General features: G+C 40.2%; 1 protein-coding gene across 2 annotated transcripts in view; it reads left to right on the forward strand.

The window, feature by feature from the left end:
* Positions 1-14,015, forward strand: part of npepps (aminopeptidase puromycin sensitive) — a 193,218-nt gene that overhangs the window by 35,223 nt on the left and 143,980 nt on the right. For both annotated transcript variants that reach the window (XM_067259120.1, XM_067259121.1), the window contains exons 4-6: positions 4,742-4,863; positions 5,234-5,341; positions 10,496-10,696. In XM_067259120.1, coding sequence (XP_067115221.1) covers positions 4,742-4,863; positions 5,234-5,341; positions 10,496-10,696 — 431 coding nt within the window. The remainder of the gene's footprint in view (positions 1-4,741; positions 4,864-5,233; positions 5,342-10,495; positions 10,697-14,015) is intronic.

Consider the following 14,015-nt stretch of genomic DNA (forward strand, 5'->3'; position numbering starts at 1 on the left):
AGTTTTGTTGAGAGCTGTTGGCAGCTCGAACTTTGACCTCTTTATTCTTTATGCAGGGAAAAACCCTGTGAAGTGTCAGTTGGGCTACTGTCAATGTAATAATCATTTACCAACAGTATATATAAATATTTTTTCATGTTTTGTTTCATTGTTTTGGCGGCCCACCTGCATTACCCTCAGTTTGGCGTTGCCCACCTGCATTACCCTCAGGCCCACAGGTTGAGAATCACTGCTCTAGAGACCTCTTTCCATAATCCCATCTAACAATGTTATCAGGAAATGTAAGGTACATTGCACTGTAATCAACCTTACTACATGTGGCAACAAGACAACTTATGAGAATGATTCATAAAGCACCTTGACAAATTCAAGCTGATCTTAAGACACAAGCAATGTTAGCTCAATGGCTGCAGGTTACGTAGTAGCAGGACCAAGAAGACAGAAAATCAATTTGGAGCTTCTTCGGAGCTTCTTTTTCTTTTTTTGTTATGATAAACAAAATGACGCCTTCAAAGAAATGCATTGAGGGTCATGGTTCTTCCCCCAGGAAAATGAACACTAAACACAGTTCAAAAACACGTTCAAGGCTGTCAACAAATGGACTGTTCTGAAATGGACAGTAATGAGAGTAACTCTAAAACTCATCTAATCTGGGTGGAGACATTGTTCAGATCTTAGAGACCTGGGGCCCGTTCTCCTTATGTCGCTTATAGACCAATTATTTGTTGGTAAACATTTGGGATGTGCGCGCAGCATGGTGGCAGAAAACCGGGAAAAGATGGCCTTTATAACGGCTAGAGAATTACACGGATTATACAAATAGTTTGATTTAAAAAGGTCGAGGAGGAAAGCCTTAAAGAGAGAAAGCGATTACCCATTGATCTGTCACATCAGAATTTTGATTTGGGTCACTTAAGTCTTGAAAATTTAGTGAGAATGTCACCCGGTAGACCGCGTAGTCGGGCGGCAGCCATCTCTTCATGTCATGTCACAAAGTTCATAATTTTACAGTCAATTCTACATCTAAAAAGTCGAGCAGGGCAGCTTTCAAGAGATACGGGAATTCTGCTTTTAGCCAACTGGTCCGATTATTTTTGTGATTTGTGTAAACTGCCAATCTGAGTGAGACTGCGTCCCCGTTACACTGTTTTGATGTTAGCCTCAGTCAGACTCGGGTCGCTCACTGGCAGTGTGCACAATGTTGTATTTCACTCCATTCTAGACCAAAAAAGTCAGGGAGGACTGCCTTTTGCAGATACGAGCCTGCTGATGATAGCCAGCATCTCTGATTTCTTTAACCAAGCCTGTTTCATTCATCATTTGCCTGAGAAAGCGACATCCGTTAGCCAGGCTAGTTTTGCCCGTTTCACTCGTCAGGCTATTTAAAGGTCTGGGGGGACAAGTGACTTGTGCATGGACAAGTGAAATGTAAATGTACTTGTCCAAATGACAAGTGCCTCAAAAAGTTAATGTCAAGCCCTGCAATCCCATGTCCAGAGATATATAATTACCTGATCGACACTCCAAGTGTCAGGTGGCTGAGCGGTTAGGGAATCGGGCTGGTAATCCGAAGGTTGCCAGTTCGATTCCTGGTCGTGGCAACTGACGTTGTGTCCTTGGGCAAGGCACTTCACCCTACTTGCCTCGGGGGAATGTCCCTGTACTTACTGTAAGTCGCTCTGGATAAGAGCGTCTGCTAAATGACTAAATGTAAATGTAAGTGTATTATACCTGGGAGAGGTTTTCTGCCACCGACATGCGCAGTTGAGCCTGCTTGACGTTGTGTGACGTAGGGTGATAATTGGTCTATGACATCCGAGATCAAATGACACATCCAAGATGACATCATCTTGCTAATCATGATCTGGCTAATTCGGTTCTTCGAACACCCATGTTGTTTATAATTAGTATAGCTGGATTGAGTTATGCCTAAAAGGGGGTATGTATCGATAGTAGAAACCTTGATCAGCAACGCTGCTATTGGCTGCTCACATAAGTCTATGGCTGCTCACCGTGGCCAAAAAGAGCGCCCCGTTTTTTCCACAAGAGCCAACAGAGAAACAGCTTTCCCGAAGGTTACTCCGAATTTGAAGATTTAATCAGAATGCCAGGGAATACCTCAAAGTCTGCAAAATCCAATAAAGAGGGCTGGCAAAAAGTAGCAGACCAAATTAAATGTATAGTAGTGACAACGTTAGATGTTTTATCGCTTATTACAGTGGGCTAGGCCTATGTTTTTGTATTTTCATACTTTGTTTATCATCTTTATTGTCATATGATGTGGTTTCAACAAAATTATGATGTAAATGATACCCTCACGAAAAAAACGATAGGCTATCTCTCAAAAAGTATAGGCTCGTAGCATATCGCGCTGTGCTTAAGGACCTATCTATCACGCTATGAGCAATTAATTTGGTTTCATGTAATAATCTGCTAATTGGGTGTGCTTGCCTTTGGCAAGAGCACAACCTTTTGTTCTCTCACATACATGTTCTTCTTGTTCTTATTATTTTTGCCCCCCTAAGGTTCAGTCAATATTTGGACTACATAGACGAGGCCTGTCCCAAAAGATTCGTCTTGGTCTCGATTGCGTTGCTTGTATTTTTATTTACGTTGCGTTGCACGGTTTAGGAGTTTACAACGTTTTTGTGGCAAAAAATGCCTTTAGTCAACGAAGGGAACTCAGTGCTAGCCTATGTCACAACGTCAGCACACGTTAGCAACGACGCATGGATACAACGTGCATAGATGCAATCTTGCCAGGTTTGTGGTTTTCCCACGGAATTGGGCTACTTTTGAAGTGTTGCCGCGGGTTGAATTTTTGGTCCGCTGGTTCGGGTAGACCTATTTTGCATGCAAATTACATGAAAATCTTTAAATAAAAATCCATATTTTAAATGAAATTATTTATACCCAAATCCTACCAAACTGACTCCAGATCAGCACGTACACACATTGACATGGGACAAGCCCTCATACACACACGCACTGTGTGCCTAATGCTCTGTCTCCTGAGAAAACCTCCTGAAAACGGCTTTTAATGCTGGCATACTAAACATTTGGTGTTACTTTGTAGATATTACAATACATTTGGCAATGATAGCAATGCTGTTGGACTTTAAAAGCAGTGTATATGGTTTGGCAGGAGCATATTTTGAGTTCTGATATTGGGCTGGTTTTTGGGCTGGTTTTATTGGTCATTGGGCTGGTTTTGATTGGCCATTGGGCTAGTTTTGTCACACAGACGTGGCAGCCCTGCATGGATGTGCTGTTGCACAGCGAGTATCGTGCCGTGATGTACTAGCAACACATGTACATTTAAGCAAATCAAGACTTGCATGTACAGTAAGTAATGTCACATTAAATAATGTATTTAAACTCAAGCTTGTGTGGTGCGTCGCTGTCTTCAATGCCACAGCCTAAACTTTGTCAAAAAAACATTCTCATTTCTGCCGCTTTCAAACAATCCCCTCAGTGACGTTTGGTTAGCAACAGCATCTAGCTTGCTCGTAGCAAACTTCCTTTTAATGAGCCATTTCCCCTTAAATTAATGTCAAACTTATTTACCTTTTTGGGGGCATATTTTCAGTTAGCAGACGGTACTGTTTGAATCGCGATTCCATCTGAAATACTGCCGGTGACAATGTTGTTACAGTAGCTTGTTTCAAAGGGCGTTCGCTTGTTTCAAAGGGGGTTCTTAATGAATCATGCAATATGAGTAGGCTAAATGCTTGAAAATATCACAAAGGGAAAAACTAAGGGGATGGACCCACCTGCAACCGACGCAAGCGAGCACACCCTACAATTTCCCGAGAAATTGTACCCTCTCTAGTTATTCTTGCACCTTCCGCAACAGGTTGTTGTCGTACAAACGGAAAAGACATGGCTGCGACAGACTTCCTGTATCACCTCTGCTTATAAAGTAGCAATCAAATCTTGTTTACATAAAATAAGCCTGCTCCCGAGCAGGTTTAAGATATAGGACTTGATGCTATGACAGCAAGTCCAGAATGAGTTGAAGAACTGAACAATCCAAGATACTGACAAATCGTCAACAATCAAATCCAGCTAACTGAGTTAGCGACATACGGAGGACGGGTCCCTGGAGCACTTTGACCCAACATTAGTGATGTGTCGTTCGTGAACGATTCGTTCATTTTGAGCGAATCCTTACAAGGACTCGGGAGTAACGAGTCCTCTCAAAGAGTGATTTGTTAATTTTCTCATGGCCGCGCATTGGGACTGTTGCATAGGCTCGTCCAAGTAAACAGAAATGATTCGTTCATTTCCCGACTCGGTCTTCGGGTACGAGTCTTTGGATAATTTTTCACGTGACCCGCATTGTATTTTTTAGTAGAGGAAACAGTTTCCTCATTCCCTTTTCGCGTGGCCGCTGTTTTAGTAAGACGTGAATGATATTCGCTCAAGTCATCATACTGACTGGTTATGTTATTTTCACTTTACATTCACACTTACAATTTAGTGCAGTGTAATTGTTTGCTGTGATAATTAAATGCTAGCGTGATAATAAATGACCAAATCATACAAACTGTCATGATACATTATTTTAATGCAGGAATTTCTTTTAAAATAGTATCTGCTGTTGCACATGTCATGCACTAACCCACATGAGAATATGATACGTGTTTGCAGTTCACCCTCAGTTTGAGCGTATTCTTTGTATATTTTATACAAGTCTCCAGGTCTAGTAGTTGAATGATATGCTTATTTATATTTCTAGGATCTGGTACGTTGAAGATTGACTTTGTCGGAGAGTTGAATGACAAAATGAAAGGATTCTACCGAAGTAAATATGCAAGTCCTGCAGGAGAAATACGCTATGCTGCTGTCACTCAGTTTGAGGTAACTAGATCTCTTTGTCATACTCGTTTAGCCCAATGTATGATTTTCAATTAAAAGCCTTCCAGGTTTCTTAAACCTTTGACAGCATATTTCCTCTGTTATTGTGAACATTTTGGATGTTGATAAACTACTAGTCATTCATTAATTTATCCAGAGGGATGTCTGACATCCAAGTGTTAGATCCCTATATTGTAAATTTGTTTAATGATTTCCCTGGAGAAATGTGTTGGATGGAAGTCCATTTTAGAGTCCTTCACCTATGTTAGCTAGTAGTAGATGCTTGAACGTGTGCAAGTCATCTTCATAGGTTTCCAGTGTGTCTTTCCTGCTTCCCATTGCGTTCCCTCACCTTCGGTTCTCCCTTGTTTAGGCCACAGATGCTCGCAGGGCCTTCCCCTGTTGGGACGAGCCAGCTATTAAAGCAACCTTTGACATCATCTTGATAGTTCCTAAGGACCGAGTAGCCTTGTCAAATATGGTGAGTTTCACACATGTATGGTGAGTGTCACATGTTTTCTTCCCTCCCTAGATGCAACAATCTGCCTCTCGGGCAGCTGTTACAGCTGCAGTACTGTCTACAGTAGGGTGATGCTAGTTTTTTACACTTTTTATATATATATATATATTAGGGCTGTCGACGTTAACGCGATAATAAGGCGTTAACATCATCTCACTTAAACTCGATAAATTTTTTGAAAATGCTGTTAACGCAGGTTTCTTTTTGACCCTGGGCATCACCTGTTGTAACATGACTTCGACTGCCGACGGTAGCTGAATGATGGAGAAAGGGCTTTTTTAGATGGGAAGTTCCATTTCAACAAGTTGCCAGACAGCTCTGTTGACAAAACCAAGGCTTTGTGTGATTGTCAGGCTGAGTTTAGTTATCACCGGAGTACTTCCAGCCTAAAATATCACATGCAAGCAAAGCACACAGCTAGCAGCAGCAGCGCTAGCAGCAACAGCGGTAGCAGCAGCAGCGTTCGCTCCGGTTATATACGGCAGACAATGTCAACATTGTCAACACTCGAAAATCTTAAATTTGAGATTACATTTCCTAAATATATAATGATGTGTATGTTCAATATTTTACAGCCTATGTGTGAGTGATTAAAACTCCCTCACAATTTCCTTTTGTTATCCTCCAGTTATTTAAGTTAAGTACACCATTTTCATGTTATTTCACAAAGAAATCTTTAATTGGGGTAAAATTTGAACGATTAAATAATTGAATCAATTGAATTAAATATTTTAATCGCTTGACTGCCCTAATATATATATATATATTTTTTTTTTACTTTTACTGCGTGTGGAAGGGGGTGCACACTGCAACTCAAACAATGTTGAGACATTTTTGTAAGACTGTAATTGAGTAATTGACCCTTCTCAAAATCCCTGTCCCTAAAAGTCTTGACCAATCCTACCTTAGGAACTAGTCAATACATGAAGGTCCTTCAAGCTTTTGATCGTTCAGGCAAAATGGCCTACGGAACCTTCAAATTCGGCAGGAAGTACCCCGAACATTTTGAAGCCCAAACCCTAAGCGGATAGATGCTTGCAGTGGATAAAAGTGTGGGAGGCCCCATTCTCAGCGAAGTACCTTAAAGATCAACAAATACTTCCGTCTGCTCCATCGTGGCTACTATACTGTACGTAGCCGGCTAATCTTTTGTCATTGTGTAGCTTACGCAATGTTAGATGTGAACATTCACAAAACTGGACAGAATCTTTTTTTTTAATTTTTTTTTTATACAATTTACTAGAATGATGACTACTAATATGATCATACTAGTAGCTAGCTATTACTATTAACAGCAAACACGTTTCCAGCAGCACATTTTAGCTAGCACTTTAGATAGAGCTAATGCCAGATATAGGTTGGATTGCATTAAAAGTGGTCTCAGTATTCTTGAAACTTCACAAGCCTATGTTTTGTAGATTATACACTTGAACATGAAGCAATTACAAATTTACTTTTACCCTGACCCTATACTATAGTAGTACTGTATTAGTTGCTGCTGATTTGTGTGTTTTTGCTTTAATTATTTCCCCTTCCTTGTTGATGGGAATCTACTGAATATAACCCTCGACTGCATATTGCTGTCCCCTTTGCCTCGACCTAGAAGATATAGCTTTTTTTATTGAGATATAACTCTTCAAAAAGAATCACTTGGACCTACCGGTAATATGCTACCTATAGCAGTTTACAGTAGTAGCCAATAGCTAAAGAAGTGCAGCTTGACTAGCTAGCAACAGTTACTAAGGTGGGGCAGGGCTACACACTGTGACTGGCAAATTACTTTGAATATTTTAATTTATTTAATGTTGGACCACGTGTCTACCAGAGTTGGCCAATGTGTGTGAGGGCGGAGGGTCCATAAGTGATCAGTCAACTGCGTGGGTAACGTCACAGGGTTTCTCGCAGCACTTTTCAGTTAAGGCAGCCGCTAATACACGCCTGCCGCCTTAACTACGTCATCAAAAAAACCAAATATAGCGATATCCGCCGTCCTGTTTTCTCCCTTCCATTCCAAACCGTGACCAACGCCAGTCTCCCTTCTCTGCAAAACGCATTAGTCTATCGCACAACCTAGCCCCCCCCCCCCCCCCCCCCCCCCCCCCCCCCCCCCCCCCCCCCCAACCATGGCGATTCAAATATGACTGTGAACTAAGGCTGGGTGATATGATGATAGATATTGTTTGATGAAAAATGTATATCATTTCATATAATGCTCTGTTGTTTATATTGTCAAAACTATATATAATATATACAAATACAAACATTCTTTGCATTATAGAATAGATACTACACTTGCTTTATTAGTGGCCCTAATGAGGTTTTTTCACATATTTCAAAATATTGCCTTGCCATTCCAATTTGTTATCTCTTATTTCAATGATACATTAAAGATCCTGTAAAGTGGAATTGAAAATGAGTTTTAAGTTCATCACATCACAGAAGAATGTCCAAATTCGAATGAAAAAACCCCACCGACAAGTATGTTAAATTAGGCTTTGAAATCGTGAGAAAATCAGCAGTCTTCTCTGCTTGAGACTGGGGGGGCGTGTTGCCTGAAGGAGCTGGGTCTCCGCCCCCTCGAATTTATTCAGGTATACAGGTATCAGAACAGACCTACCTGCAGTCTCCGAGTGTTTTATGTATTAATTACTTTGTCTTTGCATCGTACCAGCTGAGTAACAGAATGCAACTATCTGTGATCTGACGTAGATAGGTCGCTGTGATGTAGATCAGTCGGGTTTTGGCTCCTCCAAAACCTGAGCTGAAAACGGAGGAGAAACTGTTCAACGGTCTAACTCGTCATTTCAATGCGACAACGTTTTCGCGCTTTGCACATGCTTTCAGGAACTCATTTCACACATACAGTTAGGTCCATAAGTATTTGGACATTGACACAATTTTCATCATTTTGGCTCTGTATACCACCACAATGGATTTGAAATGAAACAATCAAGATGTGCTTTAAGTGCAGACTTTCAGCTTTAATTTCAGGGTATTTACATCCAAATCAGGTGAACGGTGTAGGAATTACAACACATTTTATATGTGCCCCCCCCTTTTTAAGGGACCAAAAATAATTGGACAAACTAACATAATCATAAATCTAATTGTCACTTTTAATACTTGGTTGCAAATCCTTTGCAGTCAATGACAGCCTGAAGTCTGGAACCCATAGACATCACCAGACGCTGGGTTTCGTCCCTGGTGATGCTCTGCCAGGCCTCTACTGCAACTGTCTTCAGTTCCTGCTTGTTCTTGGGGCATTTTCCCTTCAGTTTTGTCTTTAGCAAGTGAAATGCATGCTCAATTGGATTTAGGTCAGGTGATTGACTTGGCCATTGCAGAACATTCCACTTCTTTGCCTTAAAAAACTCTTTGGTTGCTTTCGCAGTATGCTTCGGATCATTGTCCATCTGCACTGTGAAGCGCCGTCCTATGAGTTCTGAAGCATTTGGCTGAATCTGAGCAGATAATATTGCCCGAAACACTTCAGAATTCATCCTACTGCTTTTGTCAGCAGTCACATCATCGATAAATACAAGGGAACCAGTTCCATTGGCAGCCATACATGCCCACGCCATAACACTACCTCCACCATGCTTCACTGATGAGGTGGTATGCTTTGGATCATGAGCAGTTCCTTCCCTTCTCCATACTCTTCTCTTCCCATCATTCTGGTATAAGTTGATCTTGGTCTCATCTGTCCATAGGATGTTGTTCCAGAACTGTACAGGCTCTTTTAGATGTTTTTTGGCAAACTCTAATCTGGTCTTCCTGTTTTTGAGACTCACCAATGGTTTCCATCTTGTGGTGAACCCTCTGTATTTACTCTGGTGAAGTCTTCTCTTAATTGTTGACTTTGACACAGATACGCCTACCTCCTGGAGAGTGTTCTTGATCTGGCCAACTGTTGTGAAGGGGTTTTTCTTCACCAGGGAAAGAATTCTTCTGTCATCCACCACAGTTGTTTTCCGTGGTCTTCCGGGTCTTTTGGTGTTGCTGAGCTCACCAGTGCGTTCTTTCTTTTTAAGAATGTACCAAACAGTTGATTTGGCCACACCTAATGTTTTTGCTATCTCTCTGATAGGTTTGTTTAGATTTTTCAGCCTAACGATGGCTTGCTTCACTGATGGTGACAGCTCTTTGGACTTCATATTGAGAGTTGACAGCAACAGATTCCAAACACAAATACCATACTTGAAATGAACTCTAGACCTTTTATCTGCTCCTTGTCAATGAAATAACGAACTCCCTTTATGAGGGAATAACATACACCTGGCCATGGAACAGCTGAGCAGCCAATTGTCCAATTACTTTTGGTCCTTTAAAAAGGGGGGGGCCACATATAAAATGTATTGTAATTCCTACACCGTTCACCTGATTTGGATGTAAATACCCTGAAATTAAAGCTGAAAGTCTGCACTTAAAGCGCATCTTGATTGTTTCATTTCAAATCCATTGTGGTGGTATACAGAGCCAAAATGATGAAAATGGTGTCAATGTCCAAATACTTTTGGACCTAACTGTATATAATTTACTGAGAAGCAAATCATGGAATTTTCTTTACAGGATCTTTAACAAATAAGTGGCAGACCAAGTAAATTGTGACTAATAATGCATGCACTTAATCTCTTTGTTTGCCCATAGCATTGGCATATCACACTGATTCAAAACATTGTGTAACCATTGTGTCTAAAGTGTGTAGAGGAGATTACTGTGGGAAATGATTTTCCATACATTGGGAATTGTAGAAAAAGCTGTACACATACATACCTTATATGCAGTTGACCCCTGGTGATTTGTTCAAACATTGTTGATTTTTCCTTTAATTTGTCATCAGTCTGTAGATGTCCATAGTCAACACTTGGCATAAACATGACAGTTTCCTGCTGATTATTGAGAGATCTGAGAATGTTCTTGAATTTTACCATCAATTTCTTGACCACCTCGTCCACATTTCAACCGAAAGTGTATCAGCTTGGTTTGGTTACTAGGGTTGCTTCTTTTATGCTTCCTTGAACTCACTTTTGTGGACAACTTTGATGTGTACTGTTTATACAGTTTGAATGTAATCTCATATCATTGTGGTCATCTGAAAAATGTTTCCCGTTCCAGAATGTCATTGATCGAAAGCCATATCCAGATGATGACAGCCTTGTTGAAGTGAAGTTTGCCACCACTCCCATCATGTCCACGTACCTTGTAGCATTTGTTATTGGTGAATATGACTTTGTAGAAAGCCAATCGGCGGATGGCGTAACTGTACGTGTCTACACACCAATGGGCAAAGCAGAACAAGGAAAATTTGCACTTGAGGTGAGTTTTAGCCAGTGTATACTTGTAAAGAAGTATCAACCTGAATCCTTTTAGTGATTGACAAGTGATATTTTGTCATCTTTGACAAGCAAAAGCATAACAGTAGCACACAATATATAGACAGATATTAATATAAGCATTTGAAATGTTTCCTCAGATTTGTTTTTGTGGTGGTGGTGGTGGTGGGGGGGGGGGGGTGGTGGTATCTGGGTGTTGTGCGCATGCAGCAAACTTGAAAATGTTTAGGGTCAACTGATAGCCTGTGCTTAATGCTTTGTTCCTCTCTTCATCCACTCCTCATCTCTTTCTTGCCACTTCTGCTCCACTCTGCTCTCCTGCCCCGCTTGCCTCCTACTTTGGCCTGTCTACTTGTCTAATAAGGTTACATTTGCGAATGAGTAAGGTTAACTACCTCACATCAAATAGTTGATCAAGCAACCAGTAAGAGCATTAAAATATTGTAGTAGCCACCACTAGCGTTTCATATTTTAGAACTAAAAGGCATTTCTCTCCCTTCAAAACTTGGTGGAATAGCTAGACTGATACCTTCCTTATCTGAATCTTACAATCTTCCTCATTGACAAGAAGGTATAATTCTCTTCTTGGAGAAACATTTTAACAAACTCACCTGAAAATGCAATTAAGAATATTTTTATACACAGCTTACGTAAATATAGTTGCCAATGATTTGATCAATTATGTAATTACCCATGTTACGCAACAGGGCTCTATGCTAATGTTTTCACCAAGGAGTACATGTTACATTACATTTACATTTAATCATTTAGCAGACACTTTTATCCAAAGCGACTTCCAAGACAAAGTGCATAGGTCACTGATCATAACAACAAGATAGCCACAAAAACATTGCGAGTAGCCAAAACATGAAGCACACATTGTGAACAACCAAAGTAAGTGCCAAAGGGAAGAACCATAAGAGTAGTTAAACAAGTTACAATTAAACAACATGAACCGCTATAAGTGCAAGTGTACCTGTGGAAAAAACAATCAACAATAATAAAAACAATATATCACAGCGAGTACAACATTTTTAAATCAGTTACCACTAACCACAAGAGCAACAAGTCTCTAAGCAAGAGTCATTGTGATCCTTGAGGAAACTAACATCGGGTCAAGCGAACCATTCCTAAGTACCGTTGTACTCCCGGAACAAGTGCGTCTTGAGCCTTTTCTTGAAGGTGGAGAGACAGTGTCTCATGTGCTCCTAAATGAAAGTTTTTTGGAGCAAACAAAGAAATTCAGGAGCACAGTGTTTTGTTTTTTTTGTATTCGTTTATTAAACATAACTTAACACGGGCGTCGTTAGACCCTTTTTACAGGGGCACGTGCCCAGTATAAATCTTCTGTGTCCCAGTAAAATCTAAAGTTTGAGTTTTAACAATTTACTTTATTAGTCAGTGCATTAATAACCTAATAAAAATAAACGCAATATCCCAATCAACGCATGCAAAATCAAAGCAGTTTAACCGAAAACACAAAGCTTGCATTAACTATAGATGTCCCTGCCAAAGCTGATATCAAACTTGCGTCCCTGAACTGTTATATAGTGGGTTAAGCGAGGGGAGTTTCTATAGCCTAATAGTGCATTGTGCGCAACACGTTTGGAAGAAGGGATATGAATAGGGGCCTGTGCCCCAGTACAGTTTTATGTCTAACAACGCCACTGACTTAACAGTTAATGCTAGACAACTAGCAACTTTCACTCTGATAGAACTAGAACAAATAGTTTAAGAAACATGTATATAGTTATAGTTAATATTTTCTTAAAATACTGGGACATTATAGACTTGGATTAAAAGGCTTGGTAGTCAAACTAGGTAGACCCAGAACCATATAAAAAGAGAGTTGGGACACTTCCATAGACTTCCATTGTAATCGTAGAAGGCAGAAGTAAAGCGTGTCATTTGCGACATAGTCCCAAACATTGTATTTTGCAACGTTCAACCCCATTCATGTTCAGTGTTACGAATCAAGTTAGCTATTTTGAAAATAATGCAGTAATTTGATCAATTTACCGGCTAACTTGCTTCATCACACTGAACATGAATGGCGTAATAGTTTGTGAAAGACCCAGAGAAACACAAATATCCGACGAGGCAAAATCCCGGACAATTTTGGAATCCCTGCCGGACGCATTTTTTAGGTCTCGAAAAGAGGACGTCTGGTCACCCAAATTGTAGCCTATATAGCCAGCTTTACTTAAAGTTTATTGTAAGATATAACTTGTTAGATTCTAAATGCACATCTGATTAGAGCTAGCAACAATGAATTGCAGATTGAAGGGTCCCCAATCGTCCAGCTAGCTGTCGACGCTCGACAGAAATTTCAGGTACACTCACTAAAAACAAACTTGACCCTCTCACTGGACATATTGCATAATAAAAGGTTTTATTGAATGCAATTGGTTGCCTTGTATATTCTGTTCTATTTACCAAACTCCTTGTCTTAAATTGAGCTGGTGTGAGCTACAGTATGGTAGCCATAGCCATTTCTAGCTCTGCCATAGCTCTGCCATAGCTCTGCTTCACAATTGCTGCCTAGTGTTATAAGTTAATGTAATACATAAATGTTAATTATCAGACATATACATAATACAACACACCAGTAACCAATTGATATTATGTGTTAATATACCGAAAATGTCAGTAAATCGAGATGCTGCTAATGTCTGTCCCGTTGAAAACCATTCAAACAGTTTGCCAGCAGTGTTTTTTTTTATGAGCTACTTGAACCAAGTGATAACGTGTCGGCGAGATCAAAGAGTGTTGTAACTCTTTTTATATGGCTCTGGCCCATTGGTTGCGAATCGTCGCTCGTGCGTCATTATGCTATGTTCACATTGTGCAATCGCGACTCTGTGACTTGCTTTCCATGTGAAATCAATGGTATGCTTCACTTCATCGCGCTGTTGATCCGTGTATTGACAAAAACCCGTCACTCGCGCACTGTGCTCGTAAATTCTTTTTAAAGTTCGCACATACCTATTTCGAACCCTACGAACGAAGTTCGAACCCTAACCCTATATTTCGGAGCAGGTTAATGTAATAATGTAATAGTCTAATAGCTAATGTGATATTGCACATATTTTCGTCCTATTTAACCAAAACGGCAAGAAGGTTAGGCTACTTAGAGACCTTCCACTCATAAAGTATGTTCTAAATGACATAAATGCTGTTAATTAATAATTGACGTAACAACGTATTGTAAATGGTCAGTAGCCTATCGATTAAGGTAGCCTACTCGAAAGCATGTACACTGTCTGCTTCATTTGATCTTGATAGGCTAAGCATTCTGTAGC

The sequence above is a fragment of the Osmerus mordax genome, chromosome 21, assembly GCF_038355195.1.
Source record: "Osmerus mordax isolate fOsmMor3 chromosome 21, fOsmMor3.pri, whole genome shotgun sequence".
NCBI lineage: Eukaryota > Metazoa > Chordata > Actinopteri > Osmeriformes > Osmeridae > Osmerus > Osmerus mordax.